The sequence below is a fragment of the Haemorhous mexicanus genome, chromosome 3 (genome assembly GCF_027477595.1).
Source record: "Haemorhous mexicanus isolate bHaeMex1 chromosome 3, bHaeMex1.pri, whole genome shotgun sequence".
NCBI classification, from domain to species: Eukaryota; Metazoa; Chordata; class Aves; order Passeriformes; family Fringillidae; genus Haemorhous; species Haemorhous mexicanus.
The window spans coordinates 45028982-45055417 of NC_082343.1; the positions used below are offsets into that span (position 1 = coordinate 45028982).

The 26436-nt window shown below is 36.4% G+C and overlaps 1 protein-coding gene across 2 annotated transcripts in view; it reads right to left on the minus strand.

Moving 5' to 3' along the window:
• Positions 1-313: 313 nt before the first annotated feature.
• Positions 314-26436, minus strand: part of SIPA1L2 (signal induced proliferation associated 1 like 2) — a 125877-nt gene continuing 99754 nt past the window's right edge. The window contains exons 13-22 of one of the 2 annotated variants that reach the window (XM_059841604.1): positions 25376-25479; positions 25054-25157; positions 23244-23632; positions 21593-21817; positions 19516-19669; positions 17339-17558; positions 10610-10741; positions 4110-4233; positions 2384-2465; positions 314-1553 (exon numbers count right to left, since the gene is read on the minus strand). In XM_059841604.1, the coding sequence (XP_059697587.1) occupies positions 1407-1553; positions 2384-2465; positions 4110-4233; positions 10610-10741; positions 17339-17558; positions 19516-19669; positions 21593-21817; positions 23244-23632; positions 25054-25157; positions 25376-25479 (1681 nt within the window). In that variant the 3' untranslated portion in view covers positions 314-1406. The remainder of the gene's footprint in view (positions 1554-2383; positions 2466-4109; positions 4234-10609; positions 10742-17338; positions 17559-19515; positions 19670-21592; positions 21818-23243; positions 23633-25053; positions 25158-25375; positions 25480-26436) is intronic. The other variant, XM_059841605.1, reaches the window with a different exon arrangement.

Below are 26436 nucleotides of genomic sequence, written 5' to 3' on the forward strand. Positions count from 1 at the left end.
GAACATTTTCTCCAGGATGAGTTTGTCAGCAATGCAGGATTCTTTTTCTCCTAGGCCACTTAATCAATGCCTATGACCAGCCCAAACAGCTTTTGTTCAGACTGGGGAAGCCAACTCCTGGGTTCCAGGACAGGATGCACCAAAGAAATTAACTGATAATGGTGATAATGGTGGCAACCCCTCCTCAATAACAAGGGATCCTGACAGCTCTGAAGGGCTGAACTGCCTCTGGATGGAGAGTCCAGGGTCCGAGCCGAACAGAAACCTGAGTTATTGCTGGTAACAATGACTTCAGATAATACAAGATGAAATATTTCAGGTTTAGATTTTTAACATTTATTAAAAAAGCAGGATGTATGTTCATTTCAAATTAAACAGTTAAAAATGTTAAAGCATACAAACAAATCAATTGTGTACTAGCAGCATCCAATTGTTAGAATTTTCTAGAACTCCTCCGTACAGTCTTGGCAAGCTCAAAATATTACAACTTGCAACCAACTGACCTCACCATAGTGCAGATAAAACAAACTTTATAAAAACAACAATTTAAGGTTAAATAAGCTTAAATAAAGGTGTTAAATACAAGACACTTGATCAAAGCTTCTGTACAAAGATAAACAAATTTGGCATTGTACAACTGATTGGCTGGCTCACAGCATACATGATTTCAATCATTAAGCAGTGTAGCTGTTTAGCTGAACATCAACTATACAAAAGTAACTGAAGTTGGGAGTGGGCTAACCCCAGTGAGCCATTTACAAGGCATGTGTATCTTTAGAAAATCAGAACACTGTTTATATTCAGGCACCATTTGTTCCTGCAAATAAATAATCTCTAATGTATCTGCATCCAAACTAGTGTTAAACACGTCAGTGCTAACATTTTATAAACACAGCTCTGTGACTATTCACTATACCTCCATTCTTATTGCTATGACAATGTGGACTGTGGAAATAAAACTACTGTACATACAAAAAAATAGAGCACCTTTTAAACATTAAAGTATATGTCTGGTTATTCTTTTTATCTTACAATACTGAAGCCCAAGCTAATTTAAATTGCTTTAACATCTTCACCAGCACACCTGAAATGCAGGAACTAAAACCCCAAATATTCCTCTTCAGGCAAGCCCCAGCCAGAGCAACTTCTAAAAATGTCTAAAATGACACTAAGGATTTTTTACATTCATCTGCACACAAACAAGTATCTGCTATTCTCTGCTTTCTTCATATGAATTTAAAGACGGGTTGCCACAGCTCTCTCTCCTTTTCAGATGAATAAAGCTGGACAGAAAATGTAGCAGAAACACCTAAAATGGATTGTGAACACAGTGAAATTATTACCCCGCTAATTCAAAGATACAGCTGTTACGTTGTTCAAACAAGTATTTTGCAGGGCCCCAGCCATTAGGATTTTTTGTCTATCGTATTAAAAAACCATTCTGTAAATTTCCTCAGTTGAGCAGCTGCTGTTTGAGACTCTTCCTGAAGTCTCATGTTATCTTGTCTCAGGTGCTGCACCTCTGCTTGGAGAACTGCCTTGTCCTGTTTTTCCTGGTTAACAAAGATATAAGTTGAGAAAAGTGAGTAGCTGTGATGACAACATTTATTTTTATGGGTAATACTTCTATGCAAGTCATAACAGCTATATTTTGTTGAGCTCCCTAATTCATTCTGAGGACTGTTAACTGTAATTCCCCTAATGCTCCAACTACCTCATTCATTCCAAGAAAATACTGCAAGCCAAAAAGAAAACTAGATGTTACTTTAATAGAAAAATTAAAGGCGTTTACACCATTTAACAAAAAAAAAAAAATTAAGCATTAGAAGCTTTTAGCTATAATAAATCATATGTGAGAGCCCAAGTTGTAAGTAATTGATTTCAAACAAGGAAGAACAATATCTAATTTCAAAATTTTTCCTTACATGATTATTTTCCTACCAAGAGCAGCCTCATCCTGGCAAAATCTCCAGCTCCAAATTTTGACAGCATGTGAGGCACAATTCAAGTCGTTGCTACAAGAGCAAGGTAGTACAAGGCAACAAGGATGACAAAACTGAGGTGCTATGTACTTAGCATTGGTGCCCTGTCCATATCCCTAACCCTTTAGGTTAAACCCAAAGTATCATAAATAAAGATGAAGTGTTTCATTTTTTCTGCGGTATGACTATTTGTAGGACTGTTGTTCTGGAGTAAAGACCCATAAACTACTTTGCCTTGGGCCAGTTTCCCCACAGGACCTTCTGCACCTCAGTGCTCTGAGCAACCACTGAGTCCTCCTGTCTAGTTTAACTGAGGTACTTTTTTCAAGCCCTCGATGATCTCTGTGTAAAAATAAAACGACTAAAACTGGGGAACAGTTATGGTGCTAGATGTCTCTTACCTTTCTCAGGTCAGTTTGTAGCTGCCGGAGGATGACTTCCAGCTGGTTTACTTTTCCAGTCAGAGTACTTGGAGCATGTTCCCTGTAAAGTAAACCACTACCTTCACTCTCAGTTAGTGAAAAATATCTTCTTCCCAGCTTTAGAAGAGTTACACTTTTAGTAATAGCAAAGGAAACCAATCATAGTTAGGAAAATAGAGACAAAACCAGCATCAGTAAAAAACTATTACTAGAACATAAATCCAGTCCTGCAATACCTGAAATACAACACTGCTTCTCATGCAAATCAGGCAGAAGTCACAATGATTTTAAGAAGCAATGTTTTAGGAATGACTTGCACATATCCTGACAGTCCAAGTCACACTCACTGCTCCATGGCGTGCAGGCACATTGGTTAACAAGCTGCTTTCTGATAAGCACTAATCTCAAGCAAGATGCAGCAGCAATTACTGCAAACCAAAAGAGCTGTAAAAAGTTCTTTTGTCTGCTGTGCAGTAGTGTCATTTTCAGTAAAGGATAAACCTATGGCTTAATGGAGACAAATATTTTGTTTAAAGGTCAAAACACATAAAATATTGCCACAGGTTAATCAAATGCATGACTGAGGGAAAATACTGAGATAGCTTCTGTTTTCTGAATTACAATGAGCACTGTGGGAGACAGTTCCATATACATTATAGATGCAATTAGCCATCATGTGAATAATTGCATCTAAAAGAGAGCAGGTGAAGAAAGAGGCTTTACATTCAAAGCTGAATTGGCTGCTTCATGCAATTGCACAAATCTGACAGGTTTGCCATGGCTAAAAGGGAAACATCTTTAACAGTCTTTTGCAATCCTTACTGATCATTAGCCTTGGGAAAGATATGGACTTAAAAGTCATTACAATAAATGTGCTTTACCATGTAAGCAAGCTAATTTGTGTAAAATTGGTTCAAATTAAAATGTGATAGTCTAACAAGCAAGAAGACTTTTCCCTCTATTTCCCGTTCTTCCATTCCTACAATTGAAGAGCAAAACTAATTAAAGAAGTGTTTTTCTTTTAAAGTGTAGTGGTGGACAGATTATACTGCTGAATCTTTAAAAAGAATGATCTTTAAATTAACAAGTATACTCCTTAGAGCAGGATAGGTGGACAGTCAGGGGAAAAAAAAGGAAGCATTTCTCTCACAGCACTGGGAAGAATTTGAAGAATTGGGTAGTTTGGCATAAAATCTGCAATTCTCTGTTACAGATTCTCTCGATTAATTTACCTCCATATAAAAGAAAAATTACAGGTTTGCAAATAGCAAATAGTTGCAAAGATAGGATAGACCCTGTTCCAAGGTTTGAGACATTGGCTCAATGGAATGCCAATCAGGTTATTGCATCCTACAGAGTTGAGCTCCTGTTACTAATTCTATGAAAATGAAAACCGAAATAAATGTAACAAAAATTATTATTGTAAAGGAGGAATACAGTAAGAAATTTGATTTTCTGAAACTCAGCATCTAACCTTGATCTGCATTACAGACCTATTGCAGTGAGACAGAAGTTGACTTGGAGAGACAAAATTTTTCAAAATTAAAGAAATTATAAGTCAAAGCAACAAGTCTGCCATCAAACAGCCATGAAACATGCATTCAGGCAATTTGACATGCAACATTAGGAGAAAATCTTTCCTTAAAATAAGAAAAATGAAATAAATAATGCACTTTGAAAGAAATATGCTTCAATTCTGACATACCCCGCATCCTCAAGAAAATCTTTTCCATCTGGGGGACTCTCATCCAAAGGTAACTCCTGCGCTCCTTCCAAGCCCTGAGCTTGCTGCATATCATTCAAGGTGCAAAAAGATGCTACTCTCTGGTCTGCAAAAAAGTAACATAAGGATACCTCTAAAACTGGACAAAATAAAAGGCTGTATTACAGTCATTATCCTGGTTCAGTTAGCGAAAATGGATGTAGGCTTCTACATCTCAGCTTTGAAGATAATCAGCAGATGTATGCACCAACTAGTTGGCTTCCCCACACCTGCATCCAAAGGCAACCCCAAAGCAATTTTTTTATGTCTATCAGCAGTATGACAGTTTTGTACAGACCACTTAATGCTGATATGAACAGTAAATTGGTCTTGATGAAATATGCAGAAAACCATTACAGAATTCAGGTCCACAACCAACAACAGTAATAGTTCAGCAAAAAGGTTTGCATTTTTTCCATGGACTTAAAGCCCTCAGATTCCTCAGGAATCTTCACTGTTCATTTCGTACTGCTTTACCGTCTCAAGCCTTTGCAGAAGCTGATGGTAATCTGCATACTTGAAAACCAATAAATTCACACTATTTTTATCAATTGAGTTTTTATTATAGTTATTACTAAAGCACTCTACTATCTGCACTGAATTTCACCAGAACATAATCTAACAAACACAGATGCAATTACCTATGGATATACAGTGTGGTTGCCAAAATACATCAGTCACCACATAATAGAAGTATGCCATGCAGATCATCATTGCACAGAACAGGAGTAAATGATGCATTCATTAAGATTTGTCTTCTTAAAAAAAAAAACAAACCAAAACAACCAAAATCCATATTCTGTGGAGATTGATTTAGCTTATTTCTGCCAAACAAAATCCATGTCTGTAGGCTTGTATGAATTCTGGCGACAACATGCCTGCCTTGCCCTTTCTCCCCTTGCTCTACCACCCCACCAGGCCCAAAGCTTGCATTATCATGCAAACGTGCAAACATAGGAAGTATTAAAAAAAGTTTACAAAAGGCAAAAGTCATCAATCCCAGACCATCACCTAGAAACGGCGTCTGATGACAGAACGGCCCAAATTCTTCATCTGAGTCAAAACCTGGAATAAGATTTAGAATGTTCCTATAAACAAGACAGTCCATCTCCACTGGAGCAGCTGTGGCCCTTGCAGCAGTGGGATGTTCCCCATGCAGTTCCTGCTGGTGCTCACTCCCAGCCTTGCCAGGCCATTTCTACACAGCACCAACATTACAGTAAGCATGAGGTGCCACGCCCCACATCTCTAATAGCAACACCCAGTGTTGTGACACAGCCCGGCAACTTGGCAGGCTACAAAAGAGGACAATCCTTCAAACTCTTAAGGACACAAACAGTGAATACAGGCCAGATCTTTTCAAACAGGAAGGACAAGTTCTACCAAACAAAAATAGGAAATCTCTAAAATGCTCTTTGTTGGTTTAAAAATACCCTTCAGCATAGCATAGATCACCAATTCATTCTATAATACAATGAACAAAAGTTGCATGTCTCATTTTGTCCAATTTCAAAGAGTGCAACACATTTCCCCTGCTTTTAGCCTTATTTCTGACTACTGATGGATCTCAGCAAACGAACATGACTATTCCATATGTGCTGACAATAAGGTAAGGATATAATTTTAAACGTATAATCAATGACATCATTTGCAGATTTGAAACCTACTAAGATAAGTAGATTTATTTTGTACGGATAAATAAAACTTAGTTTCCTAGATCAAACACAGTATGTAGCCCAGAAACAAGACAGTGTAAACAAGTAGTCTGAAGTACACAGATAATTATTGATCTCACCTTCATACTTTAAACATTTTCATTACAACAACTAGTTTGTATAAAGAAAAATTAAGTGTATGTCTGGGTATGATGCTGTAGACCTAGATTCTGCTTCCTCCGAATTACAGGGATCCTTCCTATTCAATTGAATCAAAAGTACATACTAAACAGAAGAAAATACATGTAAATCTCAGAGCTCTTATTTTTAAATGAGATGTCCCTTGCCAAACTCCAAAGAGAGTCCAGGCACAGAAAACTATTTGCAAATAATATATTGGTCTTTATATCAAAAGTTTAAACAACTGCCTTAGCAAGACAAAAGATGAGGCAAAAATTCATGTTTAAATTTACAGTAAAAGAGTCATATAGCTGTATGACTTTAACCACTAAGAGTTTGAATCTGTATTTTCACTGTTCCAGGCCACTAACAGAGACCAGAAAAAACTCCAGGCAATTTTGATGTACTGGAAGCAGAAAAGGCTAAAATGAGTATAGTGCATGAAGCCACTCTCACATTTTTAAGGTAAAGTCTTCCCAGAAACATATACTGACATATGCATTGAAGCAAAAAGAGTCACACGTGCAAGCCCTAGAAATTATCAAATGTTAACTAAATATTGTCATTTTTTTTCTTTTTCTGGCAGTTTAACACACTACTTTGGTTAAAATAATTATCTGTCATGCTAAATGATCCACTTCTTTCTCATTATATTATGTGTAGCATTACATTTAGCTATGAAGAATTGAAATCAAAGTATTAAAATAATATTAATTATAATAGTGCAGATGTTTCTGCAAAGATAAATTTGCATTAAGAAACACTGCATTTTGATTGGCACCAGTATACATTCATAAAAATCACCTGGAAAAAAATCAGGAGTTGAAACCACCAATTTTAATGAACAGGAACGTCAGAAGGACTATCTTAGGCTTTTAATGCTCACAATATGACTTATCAAACACTAAACAGCTTTTTTAAAGCATAATAAAAGCAGTTTGAAATAGAACAAATAGTACAAAGTTCTACTAATAACAATATTCAATATTTGTATTTGTGTCAGTTGTCTTTTATAATTGCAGTAGCAGGTATGGACATCCAAAAATGCTTCTCTTTTTTGTCCCCAAAACATGGAAAAGATCTAAAAAGTCATCAACACATGTTGAAAGCCAGTCCTTCTTCCCTAACTTGAAGACTTATTGGAAGGATAATGCAAAAAGAGAATTAAAAAATTAAATTTCTAATTTTCCCTTAGTTTTTTCTGGGATTTCTCCTTTTTCAAATTTGGCTTTCCAATTTATTCTAGAAACCCCCATATCTTTATCTTTACTCAGTTGAGCATGCTTTCTTTCTTTTTGGTTCTTTAACTTCTTTTTCACCCCAACTAGCCTCCCTCTTTTGCTGTACAGTCACATAGAGTCTTATCTATTTTTTATTCTTTGCTTCAGGGATGGATACAGGAACATTACAGCAGAGTATTTCCATCATGTGAACTGCTCCCTGGTTATGTCTCTCTGCATTTCCCAAAGAAATCAGAGACAGGAACTGGAAGTAGCCTATCCATGTATGACAGAAATGGGAGGATTCCCCTTGCTACTGACTGGACTGATGTTAGCATGCATGCAAAATATAATCTCAGGAGAAATATCAGAATCAAAACCAAGTCTTGCAAAGGAAGGAGTGGAGAGTGTTAAAATAATGCTACACTGTGCTCCAGCTTAGGGGCGCAGGCACTCCACAGAGGCCCCTCAAGCAAAAACCCTTCCCCTGCAGCTTCTGGGGCTCGTGGATTTAATGCATGCACAGCTCTCCATTACACTGTGAAGATCTGTCTTAGGAATAACAGAAGATTTTCAGAAAAAGTTCAAAGTAAATACTCAGCTTTGCACAAAGGTTTTTCTCAAGCAAATGCAGTGAAAATTAAATCCTGACAAAGAGAAAAGCATTATCACCATACATTCAATTAAAAACAAAACAAAACAAAACAAAAGTAGTAGCTTCTTCCACCCTCACAGTTTAAAACCTGCTGTTCTACACAGAATCAAGGCTTCAGCTGAATAAAAGCTAATACTAATAAACAGCCTTGCCCACTTTTCATCTGAGGAGAGGAAGAAAGTGAAAAATGAGACTACTGCTCTCGTTACATCCCCAAGTAAGCTCTGGGTACGGATGATGGTAGCAAAAATCTTCCTACTAATTTAGTTCTTAATCCAACTGATGGCAACAATATAAGCACCCAAAAAGTCTACATCTAACATTAATCAAGATAGAATTGCTTCTTAAGACAGAGATGAAAGATCATAAGGCCCACATTAGGGATGTTGAACTGATCAAATCATATAAATTGTCAACACAATCTGGAGAGATAATAAGAGAAAAACTCTGACCTTGGAATCAGATTGGTAATCCTGATAAACTGATAGTAAGAAAAGACATTGTACAAAGAAAATATCAAAATTAAGACCAGTATCTATGTTCTAGAAGAGAACACAATTTCAAAATATCAGGCTGGCAAAGCCAAACTAGAGAAAAACTCTAATTTCACAGATTCAGTATTAAAAAATTCTTATCATTTTAGAGATCCTTTGAAAGTGGGGAGGCAGATGTTTGTTTACTTATTTGGGTTTTTAAATATGGTCCTGAAATGTGATCCCATTTTCACCCAGTTTAAAAAAAAAAAGACCAAAGCAGTTTTATATTCAGAAGTGGACAAACTTTAGAATCACCCACTCTCTTTTTCACATTGATGGAATGCAGAACAGTAGTTCCAAGCTATTTTTAAATAGAAAGTTGAAGCAGCTTCTAAGTAAACAACATTAAAATACACATGGAAACTACTCTGTTAATTCATATGCAACACATTCCTTTCCAGTGATCTTTTATGACATGCCTATCAGTTATTCTTTTTTAGATGACTTTCAAATTACAAGACATAGGATGAAGTTGAATAAGGGTTTAAAAATTCCATTCCTTGCAAAAGTTTCTAGTTTCAGCACTATGAATTTAGTCAAAACACTGTATGAATCATCTAACATATACACAGATGTCTCTACTGTATAGTCCTAAACAGAAAAGAATTTCATTCCTTCAAACAAAAATAGATTATTATTTACTACTCAAAATCTTACAATAAATCTAAAAGCATCTAATAAATAGCTTCTATCTTACAACTCAGACCATCAGTTCTTCAGCACAATCTACAGATGTAGCTAAGGTATTTGCAATTAAAATCCAACAAATTAATACCCTTCCTCCCTAGGATACATCACTGTGTGTTAGCTGTGTTGTTCAACCTCTCATTCTCAAATTCAAATGTAATTACACTTACATAACACTTACCAAAGCGAAATTATTTTAATCATGATACTAGGTAGTAAAAAGAATGAAAATCTATTCGTTTTCAAAGAAAGCTAAAAATAGAGGAGCACAGCTGGTACAGAATGATCTTTCACTCAGCTGAACTCAACACTTTTATTAGCATTTAAAAATGTTCTTCAAGTACAAAGTTACAGAGCTAGTCATTTACTGATGCAAACCTTTTTTCAGTAGTTGAAGATGTCAGTAGCAAATAGCAGGGTGTTCCCTGAGCAATCGAACATAGGAATGCATGGGAAGAGCTGTCAAGATTCTCAGTGTCACAGCACTTCCTGCCAGCTACCACAGCCATCTTTGAGTAGTATTGAATAGTAATGACTGCACACCAGGTCAAGAAATAGTACAGTTGTTCAAATTCCTAATCCTTGCTGTTGCTTTGGGTTTTTACAATGCCGTTTAAATTAGTGCAACAAGCAGTTCTGAAGAGCTTCTGGTCAAAGTGAACTCTAATCACTTCATACTTTGGGAAGGAATCAGAAAACAGAAAACTGATTTCCATGGTTTAAAAAAGTTAAAAAAGATCCAAATTACTAACTTCACAGACAGTTTTCACAAAGTTAAGACCTGTATCTTGTACAACGATGACTGTGGTAACATCATCCTTATTCAGAGATTACATTCAGTTACGTAAGCAACACCAGTTAAGGAGGACAGCACAAAAAAACACCTCTCAAACAACAAAACACAAACACTCAAATGTGTATACTCATATAAACACTCAAACCAACATCTGTTTTCTCGGTTTAGACATTAAGTGTAGGTTTAGCTCCCAGAGGCAGATGAGGTTTTTTTTCTTGGTTAATAAAGCAAACCTTGTCTATATCCTGTACCCCAAATCCTGCTACTGGAAAATCCACTGTACATTGCTCCTGGTCTTCAAGGGCTTATGAAAACTGAGAGGGACCGCAACATAATTTAGACTACACATGCCAGTTTATAAACACAACACAACAAACTCCTTGTTACTCCCAGTTTCATTTTAAACATCTAACTTAAATGTTTTGAATCTCTCCTTCAAAGATCTGACCTTGCAATTGATTACAGAAGAAACTCAGGCACTTAAGTAGAGGAATTGCATCTAAAATGGATATAGAGAGTATCATAAAGACCCCAAATTTTTAGTGACAATCTTCCACAATGAGAATTGATACTGCCAAAAGAACTAAAGGGCTACAGAGGCAAACACTGGATTTTTGTAATTCAAAATGTGGCTAAACAATATATATATATATATATATATAAAAAAAAAGTTTGTGTACTGAACATTGATCTTTATTCAAATTTTCCTGTTACCTTCAAACGCTCGTGCAGCATCTACCAGGTGAGACCAGTCTAGCCCTGTGGCAGTGTCTGGCAGGGGCATCAGGCCAGGATCATTGAATTTGGCTTTATCAGATAAGGACCCATCTGAGAACCAGAATTCATCTAAACAATAAACACAATAATTAGTCTTCCTATAACAATTATGTACAATTAATTTTGAAGCTACTATAATGATCTGTAAAAAATGTATAAGCAAAAAGTGCTTATCTTCATTTCCCTTGTGTTTGTCTTTTCCTGTTCAATACTCAGTAGGAGTGGAAAAATCTCTAAATGTTGGCAAAGTAAGATGGCAAGGTTTTAAAGGGTATTTTTTGGTGCCACTGCACATGGCGTACATCTCACATTTTCATACGAGCACTGTGAGTAGGCAACATCCGTTCTAAAGCATAGCATATTAAACCTCAGCACTGAGCAGAAAAGTTGCTAGATACACCAAGCTGTAATTGTGAAGCAACATGAAAGATATTTACATGCAGAGTTTTACTCTGAAACTGAAAATATTCCTGTTCCAGAAGCAATTAAAAAAACCACCTGCTTTTCTTTTAATGCATTTGTAAATTCTAGCCTATATCCAAATCTCCCTTTCACATTGAAAATATTACCCTATTAGTTTAACATCTGTAGATGTATCTCTGAGGATGTAAGACTTGGGTGAGATTTCAGAGTAAACCGTAACACAGTGTAAAAGGTACACAGATCATATATTAAAAGAAATGTGTACACTACTGTTCAAACAAACCTTTCAGTTATGCACATTCTAGAATGTACTACAAATATACATTTTAGTATAGGAGATGCTAATTTTCATAATTTTCTTGAATATCTTTACGTTTCTAATTTGTCCACCTCACTCTGATCAATGTGAATATGTTAAAAAAATACTGAACAGACATACAGTTTCTTAAAACTGATCATAAACCAAAACTATTATTTGGAATTACATTTCCTTTTAACCGTAAAGCCAGCAATGGAATATAATAATTTCATCACATAGTATAGTCAGGCAAAGAGAATTTTTGTTTTAAACATATCCACTCCAATGAAACAAAAAGGTCAAAGTAGTAATTTTTCATCAAATATTTCAGGAGGAAATTTCCATCTGGTCATTGCAGTGATTTAAACTATAATACTGAAGATGAGTATTTTTTCCCAGGAAAAGACCAAACACAAAAAACAATGAAGAAAGAAATGCATTCACACAAGTGGAAGCGTTTAAGGAAATGGCATGCTGTCATTGTCCTGATATTAATGTCCATTTGACTTAACAATTCTGACCTAAAAATCCAAAGAGAGTAGGCTGTTACAAACCATTCCACTGCACAGAGCAATGATTGAAACATATGCTCCATTCTTTGCAGAAACCTTGCTTAAAAAGAATACAAAATATGAGAGAAAAGAAAGTGAAGTAGGCTTACAGTCCTCTGTCAATTAGGAATCCCTGCAGAAGAGGTTGAAATTCTCTTTACTGTGGAATTTATCTTGTTCTATACTTTTATGAAAGATGCAGTATTGCTACATTACATTTGGAAGTGGCTTGACAAAACTCTCTAGAATGTCCTTCTCAATACCTACTCTTGGTATGTAAAAGTGGATGTTACATGAAATGGAAAATATAAAATAGACATATATTCTACTCACATATCTGTACTAAGATTTTATTTTCAGCTCTGTATAAACATACATAAAGCATTACCTAAGACAACCTTTGTGCAAATACATTGAAAGCTGAAAGTCAGAGCAGTCTCTGAGATTCTGTATATGACTTGGGAATGGTAAGAACCTTATTTGTGCAAGTACAAATGTTTCATACATCCCTGTTGTGGAAAACAGACAGAATACTTTATTTGAAAGACTGGCAAGCCAGCTTTTGGTTCTAGACCAGCAGGCAGGCCCTAAGGGACAGCCCTTGCTTTTGTGTGATCAGCCTGAGAGGCTGATTGTGAAACCTGTCAGGAAGAAGCCTGCTCCCAGCGCGATGCTGCCAGCTCTCCAAATTAAAGTGTAGGAGTGATATATTCACCAGTAGTCATCCTTCATTATGCATTGTCTCTGTGAGAACCTCAGTTCACCTTAGGGTGGATCCTATTCAGTCCTGCATAAGCCCTGACAGAGCCACTCAACTGCAGAAAGCCTGCCAGAGCAGAGATTTGAATATTGATAGCTCTGAAAATGCAAGTGCTCATGCTGATGGCTGAAATTCTAAGTGGAATAACTGAACAGGCATAAGTATACCACCACAGAATAATGCATTGTCAAGACATAAATTGTGTTCTTCTGCAATAGGGGAGCAAAAAGAGGAGGAAGAAGAAAAAGAAGAAAAATACCAAACATGAGCTCCAATGACATAGGCCTCGGTGCCTTTGAATATCAGAGAATGTTGTTCGCATTCCAGGAATGCTCTGGGTGAGATAAATTATTTGTAGCCTCCCGTATTTGCATTTCTTCCCTGCTCCTCTTTACCTTGCTGTTGGCTTACTCTGTCTGTGTAGGACTGCCATGGCAGCAGCTGTTGCCTCTTTTCCTTTTCAATTTGTGCAAAGATGGCAAGTGATGCTTAAGCATTCCCACCTCTGCTTGTCAAGAAGGACATGCCTAATCTAGTAGGCCACTACTTTACTGTGCACAAGATTGACTTTTGAAGCAACACAAATTTTTTTGAAGAAACATTTTCAGTGTTATCTTCAGTTTTAAAGATTATTTTATTTGCTGTACTCCTTTTGGCAAAAAATTATTGATGTTTTAGTTTCCATTCTTTTCAGTTGGGTCACTTCCTTCACTTAGGAATTTTATTGATTTTTATTACTGATGCATAAAAGTATAAAGCACTATCAAGAGTCCCTGTTTTTGAAATTATGTGGTCAGTTCAGTTTCCAACACAGCTCCTGAAACTGGTGGTTATTGGTCCCACATACATCCATATTCAAAAAGTAACTAGTTATGCAGAAAGAAGGATTCACCTGACTTAACCTATATTACTTCCAAGACAATTATCTTGCTTCAGTTGGAGCTGCTACTTTTATGCAGAGACTGTAGATTATGAAAAAATTATCTGCCAAGTACTCCTTGCTTCAAACTAGATATGTCGTTTAACAAGTAAATTCTCTCCAAAGCAGCTGCAGGTGAAGAAATATATCAAATCTCACACAAATGTAAATCCCACACTCTGTGGGATGTCTGTTTTTCTTTCCTGCAATCAGTATTAATATCTCTATAGTCCTCTTAAGCAACAACTTCTGCCTGCTGAGCCCTTCTCTTCTTTAGTATTGCCCAGGGCTGCCCTGCTTCAAGGATGCCAGCAGCCTGCTCATAGGCTCTCATGCTCATGTGGTCCTGAGAACCACTTTTTCCTTCCCTCCTCTTACAGAAGAGAGCCTCATGTTGTAATAAGGTGGACCATTCACTGTGTGAGAACAGGTAACACCAAACATGTTCTCCTTCGGTTTTGTGAAGTAATCAACAGCCTTGATCTGCTTGCTGACAAAATGATTTCCAAATTCCCACCACTGCACATCACCAATATACAGTGATGCTCTTTCATTTTAATACTTCTTCTTATCAACAAGTTTAGTTTTGGATTGAAGCTAACATGGGCAGTAAGGCAGTTTGAAGATAAGACTTCCATCAATGAACACAGTTGCAAAGACAGTTCCTGCACTTTGGCAGCCTTTTCTCCCTCCCTATGCCATGTAAAATCTGAGAACTTTCAGAATTTGTCAGTATATCACTGTAAAATATTCCCTTCCTTACGACCCTCTTCACTGCAACTATTCTGCACCTTGCTCCTTTCCTCACAGCACAGGAACATCCTGCCAGTTTATCACCTAGGGCATTTTCTTTCCCCTTTCTTTTTGTGCTTCATGATATAGTGGACCACGGTGCCTGATATGTAAATCGAATTATCTCCATGTGTCTCCCTGGGTTCCCCACTTAAGTTATTACACTAGTTCAGTATCAGTGGTTCTCATTGTTTTAATTCTTTCCCTGCTCATTCACCTGCCATGAACCTGCAAGAAGGGCATAGATTTGTACCTACAACTGCATGTTAGAATCACTCAGTAGGAACAGCACTGTCTCAGTCAGGGAATCCTTAACATCCCCAAAGTAAAATTACAGAGTTCTTACCTACACAAATTCTCCTTTCTGATTTAAGTTAAAAATAAGATAAAATACGGTGAATATTTCTACATTTGTGTACTGTTTGCAATCAACAGCATTGGACCGTCAGACCTTGCAATTCAAGCTTTACTGAAAGCAACTCTCTTTTTCATGTCGCTTCCTTACTTATAAAACAATAATCACTTTATGTCACCTATAAAAAAATAATTAAAAAGTCCTATAGCTTGACTTTTCCCATCATCTTCTTACAGTTGACATCACACACAGACGAAGTTTATTTGTGTGGTCACTGTCTCATAATTCTGATTTCCCAGTAATCAGAAAGCCTTCAGGGTCACCTATTACTATTTGGTTTTGGTGCTGCTTGCTTACCTATTAATCACACTCTTTGCCTTGCTAGAGGGGTCTCATGAGATTTGTTGCTGCCACAGGGTTTCATGCTGGATAATGTGCAAGAATATACTGAAACTACAACCTTATGTTAAAATTATAAATGAAAAAGAAAGTTCTCACATCACTGCTGTAGAATGTAAATACCTACTAGGCACTGACTAGATAAAAAGAGCCAAAGTTAGTTTCTCATATGAGATACTGACTAACCTTATTTTTAAAACATAGGTGGGCAAGCCATGATGTGGTTTTTTTCCAGAGTATTTAGACATAACCAATTAAATCATCCTTGAAACAAAACACCACATAAGATTCTATATAGCTGGCATTGTTAAGTACTTTTAAAACACAGAACCAGAAGCAGAAAATAGAGGTTGCATATGAAAACCAGCATGAATTGCCTTGGATCAGTTTTTGACTGACAGGATACTGATTTCCTGGGGTTTTTTTCCAGTTATATATAGGTGTATATATAACTTTCTGTATCTAAGAAGCAGCAAGAATGAAATATTAGGTGTCTAAGACAGAACTAATACAAAACCCACTAAAATATCACTGCTGGAGGAACAGCATAAAGCTTGGATGTACACAGATAATTGCCTAATGCCAATCTCCTGAAGTAAAGGAAGCCGAAGGTTTGATCTCATTGCATGTTTACACACACAAGAAATGGCTCTAAAAAACAAGGCCTAACATAGAGGAAAATGAAAAAAGAAAATACAGTCAGGATGCCTAAATGTGTACTATACAGCTCCTTCACAGACGACAAAAATCCACTGAATGAATCTCCTGTGAAACAAAACGGATCTCCATTTGCTACTAGTGAAGGAATAGGATCTCCTCAGGTTAAATTTATAGTAAAGAGTTTCACTCTGATAGAAGAATATTTTTAGAATGGCAAAAGGTACACTAAGCATGCATTCCCACCTGAAGCAAGATTTTAGCACTTCTCTGAGATACCAGCTTGAAATTAACCAGTGGTTAGTGACCAAAACTTGGTCTCATGGCTGAGGCCACTCTAACTAGAAAAGTGTTTTGTATATAAAGCTTATTTCTCAAAGTTAGGAGATGACTGCTCATTCCTGAAGGACAAGATGAATGACAGAGCCCTTTTTATTGCTACTTCTTTTAAATCATCTGGCTGCATTCTCCCTGGACATGGGCCTAAATTGTCCTTAATGCTTTCAAGAAATTCACCCACAGCTTCTTAACTACGGACTTCAGAGTCCATTTTTTAAATTGCAGTCAGCTGTGATGCAAAATTAGAGTAGCTAAAGAAAAGAGGGTTTTTTAACCAGATTGCATGTCAACTCCAGGTGTCCGCTATACGCCAGCCTAAACTAACTGAAAAGCATATATATTCAGCATTTTTGAAAAAACAATTCACTATTATTAAGTAAACAAACATAGATATTTAACAAATATGTATATATGTCTGTGTTGATTTGGGCTTTTCATTTGATTTTTTTTTAAATTACTACAAACTTCATAGCTCATCCTGGAATTATTGCAAGCCAAGCAAATAATAAAGGTGTCACATACAAAAACTTCACAAGTAAAAAAGCACATTTATAAAATAGTTTTAACTTAGCATCTCTGACTACTCTTCTTCTGCCATTAAAAATGAAATGTCATTTGTAAAGCTTTTACTAGTATGTTAAAAAAGGTACCAGCAAATTCAATTTGGAAATAGAAGTCAAAGTCAACATTTATTGCACATTTCCTTCTAAGATGTTACTAAAAGGAACATCTAAACAAAAGTGTTCCATTTAGCTATTATTACAAATATATTTGTGAATATTTCAATAATTCAAATTGCACGTAAAATAAAAAAAAAACAAAAAAACCAAAACAACAAAAACCAGGCCAGCTTGACTTAATTAGGTCACCTCTGGAAAATAAAATGATAACTAGAAATATCTTCAGATTAAGTTTTTTGCCTATCAGTGATCTCATGAAAATTCTTTGGGAAGTAAAGTGAATATTGTCTCCAAACATGATAAACATGAATTGAAATAATGGCAAGCATGACCACGTACTGCTGACCAAATATTTTTTTACTAGGATAACTAGAGCAGTGAAATGACCTTTCTTAACTTCACCTTAAAAGTAAAATCTCACTTAATACCTGATGATTCGTTTGAGCGTACTACAAATACTCCAAACTCGGCAATGACAGCGCCAAGGACTTACTTCTCAGATTTCCCATTCCAGGAGTCAGGCTCATTCTGGGAGGCAATGTGCTGTGGTATGGTGGAGTAGTGCTGAACAAGATGTCATTTGGCAAGGCCTGCTCTATCATTGAGCTTCGAGAGCTGGCATAGGAAGATCCCCTTCGATTGCTACATATGCTTTCATCAGAGAGGGTGCGGTAAAGCGTCCTCCGTGGGGAAAGGTTTCCATAACATGAAAACTAAAGATAAAAATAAGAACACGTATTGCTGGTTGAAGTGATTCATACAATCATATTCCCATCACCAGCTCTTGGGAGTGTTTTTCTGAACAGGCACTCTAGAATTCTTGAACTACTAGAGAAGATCAGAGATTTCTTCTGCAATATCAGATCTACTGGGGCCTCAAAAGAGTTACTGAATTGGATATTCAGACTTCCTCTCAATATTTTGGAATATATCACCATGAATTCTTCAGATACTGTGCTGTTTTAGTAATCACAAAATGTTAAATGAAATTTTCATAGCCTTATGACAGCAATGTTTTACAGAAATGTATATAAGGTTACCAACTCTGGCAACATATATGCAAGACTATACACAGAACTGTTTGATTTTAATTTGAAATGACCATGCTTTACTGTTAAGCATTCTGCACTGATATATGCTGCCACATAATTCACAGGATGATAAAAATGACTTGAAACAGTGCATCTCTCTGGATATCACATAACAGGCTTAGAAAAAAAGGGTAACAGGGTTCAGTGAAAACTGTTTATGCATTTCAAAAAGTTACTCAGACCACAACCCAAATATCTGCAGTAAAACAAGATGCTACGTATTGTAAAGCTGGATCATTCTACTTGGTACACTTTGTAAGTCATTTCTCAGCACTGCAAACACAGTTTTCTTTACATCTACAAAGCATAGTTAATGCTGTAATTATTCTACTGGTTTGTCCTGCATACAATTACATGTTTCCTTTGTGATTAATTGTGTGTTCCATATCTCCTATGCAGAACAAATGCTTAAGAGGAACAGCTTTTGCAAACACTGAATGTAGAGTAGACTCTCACATATTCATTTCTGACTTCACTGTCAAAGGTAACTGGCTCACCCATATCAAGGCTACTACCCTCTATGCAGGCATAGCCACAGACTGTACACTGCCAGCTCCTGTGGCTGGGGCTCCTTGGGAGTCAGGGGCCATGGTCTCACTTACTTAACTTTTGTTTAGGTGCCTTGGAGAGGAAGGGATAGCAGTCATTTATCTCAGCCACACCTCCTCTCTCTTTGTTCAGGCAGCCAGAAACACTGGCAATTCTTGGAATCTTCACAAACCCCCCCAATTACTGTATCAATCATAAATCATAAAAACCTCTAGGACATGACCCACAAAAGCATATATAATGCACATCTAACATACCTCATATTATAAAATATATATTATCTGAATTTCAAATTCAACTCTGCACTTAGAAGATTCCTATATGTTACTTTTGTTCAGACATGATGATTATGCTATTTAGCATATTGTATAAACACAGTGGATTAAGAGAGCGTTGACTTAATATGGAAGTGTGACAATTATCTCAAATAATTTAATTGCTTTGTTCTTTATTCCACATTAAGCACAGCATTCAGAACCATTTACTTGGGGAAGCAGAAAATTTTAAGGCCAATATCCACTTATTGTGACCTATTAAGCATTACCAACTGTCTTCATACTGTAAATATTAGATCCAGGCTCTCCAATAGCACTGACAATTATGCCTTCTGAGCAGCTGCCACTGATCCTACATGAAACTGATTTGGATTTCTAGCAAATTGTTGGTACTATTACAGGGCAGAGGAAAGTGGACTACTTTTATTCATGTGTTTTAATATCACACAAGATGTACAAATTTAGGCCTTCTTTCTTGGAGTGAAAATGTCACTATTACCCTTTCAAATTGTAATGAAGTTGCTCAACCTACATTGGTCAAGCTAAGAAAAGACATAAACAAATACTGGATTTTACAAATAATCATCAGACAAACATTTCCCATCCTCATGAGATAAGGGATGTGATATTTTGGGACCTATGGTCATCCCCATAGAATAAACTTAGCATTCTGTAAGGCCATTTTGGGCATGCCAGACACCTATTTCTAAGGTACTGAAAGACTGAAGCACATAGAGCCAAAGGAAGTAGCCAACCTTTCTTCTCCCCTCCTCCACAGAGAGGCTGTCTGGCAGCATCAACTTCAGAAAATCTTCTTTGGACAAGACTTGCTGGCTTTCAACTATAGCATTTCGGACAGAAGTTTGGAGTGGACTCGATGCAGACACAGCATCAATATCATCATACACTCTGTTGAGAAAATGGGTGGTTTTAGCAAGAAATTGGATTTGAAAGACTGCAATCGTTTTCTGTCAAAGTCAAAATTGTTAGAATATCTCCTGACACAGCACACTGTTTAGAACATTTTTTTGATCACTTAACCTTTATGAAACTGTTTGTGGGTACAAAATGAAATTCTTAAACCACTGAGGAACAGAGTTCAGGAATTCTAAAGAACAATTTCAAAAAGCATAATCCTTGTTTCTCCTAGCTTGCCTCTCTTTTTTACACACCACACTTCTCTATCAATACAAAACGTATATTTTTTTCAACATTTCCAAAGGTTCATCAGAAAATACTTTAACTTTTACTTCCATAGCAAGTAAAAAAAATCGATATTTCGCCAGCTTCACAATCTGGCAAAATTACTATGGTCATCATAGCAATGTTTGAAATGTATCAGCAATCAATTGCCCAGTGTAAGTATATTTTATTACCAGCAATTTCATAAAGCTATTTAGATAAATTAAACAGGTGTCTAACTATAAGCACATAAAAATCTAGTTACAGTCAACAAGACTGTCAAACTGAATTATTAACCTTCAGCTCCTTCCAGTGAGAAAGGAGAGACAGGACTTTACAGGTTGAATGTAATGGAAAGATCTGGAGATTGCAACTCACAGAGAACACACACTGGAAGCCATTGCTCTTTGCCAAGTGCAGCCTCATCAGTGACTGTCTTCAGCAGAGTGAAAATAAGATTTGCTATGGTAAGGTGTAATTCTCACTGAATTATAACCTACAGTGGCACAACATTCAGCAATTGACCTGATATTCATCATCACTGCTAATTAGAGATGCTATTTTATTTCAACATAATTATCCTCAGAGAGATATTTCCTCTCTGTGATATAGAGAGCTTTCCTAGAAAGAAAGAGGTGAGGCAATTCTGTATGCCATGGAAAAATCAGAAAATATTTTTTGATATAGGAGGTTTTGTCATATTCAATTAATAGTTCTTGAACAGAACTATCTCCTGAAGATAATTTTTCAATTTTTAGTCTAAATACCCCAATTCATTATGCAATTTTATTTTAAGGCTGCCATTCAAAATAAGGAGACATTGTTTCAGTAGTTCTTTGATTTCAAAATCAAAAAAATTTGTGGGAAACCCTGAAGTTAGCCCACTACAATTGAAATGCTTCTATGACCAAACAATTTATGTAATTAAAAAATTGTGGGAGAGAAACAAAATCACATCTCTGTTAACACAAAGGAATACATATAACCAGGAGGGTAGTAACGTCTTCTCCTTTAAAAATTATGAATATAAGAGCTTAACTTCAGATTCATATTTCATAGCATATATATTCTAGCATATATTTTTAAATATATGCTAGAATATATGCACACATATGCAAAATTAGGTATTAGATAAAAATAACCCATTCCCATTAAACAAAGAATAATCCCAATTAAACAGTTGAACATGCTACATTACATCAATTACAAATGTTACATACATTACTGCATGTCATCTTGTCTATTTATTGAGATAGACAGTGACTGGCTATGGTTTATGGAGAAACAGCACCGAAAAAGAAAGCAAGGACATTATCCTCGAAGATGATTTTGAAGCCAGCAGGAATTTCAAGGTTAGCTTTAAACAGCAGATCCAAACATTATTTATTACGGATGGACCATTGTGAAAGTATTATCTCTACATTTGAGGTACTGCGTGTTTTCCTTTGAGTTCAAGCCTTTTTCTTCCACCTAAGAATAACACATTACTCATGGACTATTCCAGTGTTAAGCTTCATTAGATACACAAAGGTACAGGAAAAAGAACCTGAACATTTAAAGGCAAAACAGAATTTGTAATTTTTTCCATCCTATTTTAAAATTGATTTTCACTACCCTTCTTCCCCCAATGAAGTAAAACAGAGTGCTTACTCATGACATTCTGAAACTTCAGATTCTTCAGGTGTAGGACTTCCTTCCGATTTTTTCCATCCTATGACATATTTACTCACTGCTCCTTGTCTGTGGTAGGGTTTTGAAATCGACCCAGACATCTGTTGACTACTATTCTGCGACACTATATAAACTTTGGAGGTATCTAGGGAGCCGCTCTTTTTAGAGCAGTGTGTTGATGGGCTTCCTGAATGATGTGACCCACTGGAAAAGTGAACGAAACACACAAAAGGAAAAATTAAATATGCTCTGCAACAACAAATCAGAAACGCTTTGCCTGGTATGCGGCAATAATTCCCACAGTTGAGTTTTTCTGAAGGTTAAAATCAATGAAGCAAAATGGGCACAGTAATTTTCTACACACCAACTGTGTACACATTAAAGCTCTTTGAGAACAGAATTGTGATGAGTCTCTAGAACAAACAATGCATGGAATTCAGCCTGCTGAAATGCCAATGCAAACTGATGTGAACCAAAACTAAAAGCCTTAATTTTTTTTTTATATATATTCAATTTGTGATTGCAATTTTAAGTAAATATGTACACACACATTTACATAAAGAACTACATAGGGAATTACTGAAACATCTCCCCAATCATAAAACCTACGTGCTTTTCCATTTCACAATAATTTTGCAGTTGATGCAAGATTAGGCTGTGCCTTTCAATCAGACACACTAATATTAAATTACTAGCAAATTTAACCAGTAAATTTCAGTTCAACAAGACAATCCTCTGGATAATTTTAACAGCCCTTTTATTATGAATAATAGCACCAGTAGGCACTAAGACATACTTTTAGTGAACACTCTAAAATCTATTTCAAATAAACTAAAGCAAACACTTGAAGAATAAATTTCTTCAGAATAACCATACAAGACAAATTCACTTGTGGCAAGCATATAAGAAAATCAGTATACAAGGTATTATTTGTTTATTTTCCCGTACTGATTGACACTGAAAACAGGATAATCAGAGAGAAAGAAGAGCAAACAATTTCCTTCTATCGTTTACAGAGTAAAAACCTTAACACATAGACCAAAGCTTCAATTTCAAAGTTACCATAAAACAGGAACTGGAAGATAAAGGCAACCAGCTATAAAAGTGTACTTTCAACAAGCTTTACAACAGATGTACCATGCACACGTTTCATCGGTAACAAAAAGAAAAGCTGAAAATCAATCATAAATGCCGTTCAACAAGCAAAACTGCAAAGCGTACATCAGAAAAATGTAAATTAGGGGGGATGGCACGCAATGCAGCTTCTTTGTATGTAAAAATTGTCCAAATTTTTCTGATTTCACTCAGCAAAGCAAAAGTATGTGAAATAAGTTCTAGGTGCAAATGTCTGTTTTACTCAAGGATGTTTCCCAATTTTGAAAAACCTAAGAAATTTGCAAGGGTCACGTGTAAGGCCTCCATCAGACCTGGGAGGTCTGGCTATGCTGTCCAGACAGACTAATCAAAAATTACTTGAAAACTGCTCATACAGGCATTTGAATACAAGAAAAAAGATCAACATCTTTTAAGTTCAGTTTCAAAGAAGGGTAAACAGAACCAAAAAAACACAGAAGCATTACATGTATGTTAACCCATAACCCACAAGCCCTGCTTTGTAAGAAAGGCTTACCTGGAATGAGAGGAGATTTCACTCAGGTCTCCCATGCTGCCCTCAGCCGTGTGACTGGCAGAGATAGCAGAGGCATAGCTATGGACAGCATAGATCTTAGCTGGATCCTCGTCGGGCCCGGGAGGCTCCGAAGGCTCCGGCCACTGCTCCGTGTGGCAGTGCATTGCAGACCTGCTGCCGGCCAGGTGCAGCGGGGCCAGCAAGGGAGCCGGCATGCAGGGCGCCGTATCGATCCCGCTGTCCGTGGAAGCCCCCTTTATGTACGTTAATCCAAGCAGCTCGGGATCCATCAGGTCTCCAGAACCAAAGTGCTTCTCATCACTGTTGCTGGATGTATTGCTGGATAAGGTGTTGCTGCTGGAGTGGCTGGAACAGCTTTTGTCCCCAATCTTAACAACAAGAAAACAAACCAGAAGACATCCCCCTCAAATTAAATAGTAAGAGATCTATTTTCATATAAATGACTGCATTTGTGCCATTCAAAGACCATTTTATTATTTTTTTTTACAGTATGCTATCATATAACTGCAAAGTATGAAAAGAGCCAATTATACCACCAGTTTCTGTGAAATGAATTGCACAGCTGGCTAGACACATTAAAGGTTGATGTCACTGCAAATAAAAAGGCTCTAGTTCCATCTTCTATCACAAATCTTAAAATCAGAATTGCATTTTCTGATTATAGGACCTTCTTAACATCCATAAAATTGCATTTCTGAACAGTTAAAATAAGCATTTGTAAAGCTAGAAGCCTTGGTAATTATTTGTTTAAACAAGCTCTACTGCAAATCTGAAAATCACCAAAGACTGAATTATTGTTGGCTTTTTCTCAGTGTGGCTGAAATGTGCAGCTCATTGGATCCAATCCAATTGGATGTGTGGCTGGTTAAACTGAAGCCAATTGTGATGTATGTGTACCAGATGAAAGTAACTCAAGTCATAAGGCCCTAAACTAAGCATGGCCATTGAAGTGGAATAATTACGTCAGACTTTTGAGCCAATAAAATCCAGGGGTTTTGTTATTTACCTTTTAAAATAAATTTTACAGAGAGTTGGATTAATTTATGTCTGTGACAGTAGCCAGAATAAAGGCAGATGGACTTCTACTAGGGCAAATGGACTTTTAACTAGGATTTAAATGAGAAAGGTGACAAACTTTTTCATGAGATCCCTCCCCTAGCAGATGCTAGGACATGCTGTTGCTCACACATAAAATATAAGTTTACAGTGTACAGACTTCTACTATATACAGCAGATTTTCCAGGTAGCAAACATTATGTACTTTCCATCACTAGGCTGTCGAGGATTTTGTCATTACTGAAGACAAGCTACTAAACAAGGTAGACTAGAAAATCTGTTCACCCTTCCCAGCACACAAGTTACATTTTTATAGTGCTTATTGATAATTACACTCCATGGGTATTTCACATAAGATGAAAAGCGATATGGTAAATATAATTTTATTTTCTTTTAAAGGGCAATTAAATACTCCACATATTAAACAAGACAGTATAAATGAAGCTATAAATTCACAGTTGAGTGGAGACTATACTAGTTTTATCTCCTCAATGCCTCAGACCCAAGTTCTCTCGGAATTCTGAGTTTGTAAACAAAGATTAAACATATTTGATCCAACCCACATCTGGGTGAGCATCGTGTTTGCCTCCCAAAACACACAGTGGTCTTTATAAATTACTAAAATATATTTTTAAGATTTATTTCTGTAAGTCCAGAGTAGTTTTTTGTTGTTGCTATTTTGGGATTTGTTTTTTTTTTCGAGTTCTGAATGACATCCAAGGAAAAGACTTACATGTGAGAGCTTGTTTGGTGATTCCTTGCCACTGCCTTCTTTCTGTAAAGCTCGCTCTTTGTAGGAGCTCAGGACTTTGGTTGATGGTGCATGCCACTTGGCTTCTGCCAAAAATAATAGAGAAAGGCACACCACTCAGCATCAGGTTTCAAACCTGCTCCTTCTGCAATCAGACACAGGTATCTTTGCAGAATGTCATAACTTTCACTGCCACATCACACGCTCTCTGTGAGTCAAACCTCCACACGGGGAGGTGGCTGCATTTCAACAGGCACTGCATTGCAAAGAACATGTACTTGAAAGATACAGTGGGTTTTATTACCAGAATGTCTACTTCCTTCCAAAGTTTCCTCTCGTTCTCTCCCTCCTTCACACTCCAGTGAGACTGAACCTTGGTGATGTTCATGGAGTAAAGGGGACTGGCATCTTTTAATGTAAGCAGAAAATTAAGTTGTTAAGGTTTTTATTCTGCAAGATTAGCTACATAATGAACTGCACACCTTTTTACTCTTAAAAGCAAGTATTTTGTGACTTTTAAATATAATCATAATTCCCAAACATTTCCAAACACTGCATAGAAATATTTATACGCCCCTTTTTAAAAGTACACTGCTGTATCTGAAGTGTGAACATGCCAAGAAGACACTGAACTTTAAGAAGAAATGCATTCTTGGGGCTATAAACCCAAAGGCTTTTGCAGCGAAGAACCATGATAATATATGCTTAACCTCTTTGTGATCTAAGCCCCCCAGAAAGTAATTGTAGTTTTGCAGGGTTGCACACTGAGAATATGTAAGTTAGTACCAGATCCACTGCTTTGTACTGCACTGCAAAAGTTTAAACATTTCAGAAAGCAACAAACTAAAACCTAGATTGATATTAGAAATAACTGTGCTGGAAAAAAAAATGACACAAGATGCATTTTGATGAGTTGACTGTCAAAAAAAAAAAAAAAAAAGAAAGAGCTACAGTTTTATTTGAATTATTACTATCTATTTAGCTGCCAGAGATTTCACTGAGTTATGTGAAATTCCCTGAAGAGTCTACAAGATACTGCATATATATCTGCTACATGGAATATCTTATCCACAATCAATCATGCCAAAGCATTAATAAGCTTCAAGGAGTCAAGCTGATGCTTTCAATATTCCCTTTTTTTTCCTCTGAAAAGTAGCTTCTGAAAGCCACTTGGCAAGTATGGAATGCTTTTAAATTACTCTATTGTAGATACTGTCGTAGCTCAGTAACAGGAGTGTTTTCAGTAGCTGTATATATAAAACAAAGTCATAAATTTAAAGTAGTTTAGAACAGATGTCACACATAATATTCTTATAAGATGAGTTATATTGGTAGTTAGCTATATACAGATAGCAAACTTCTGAG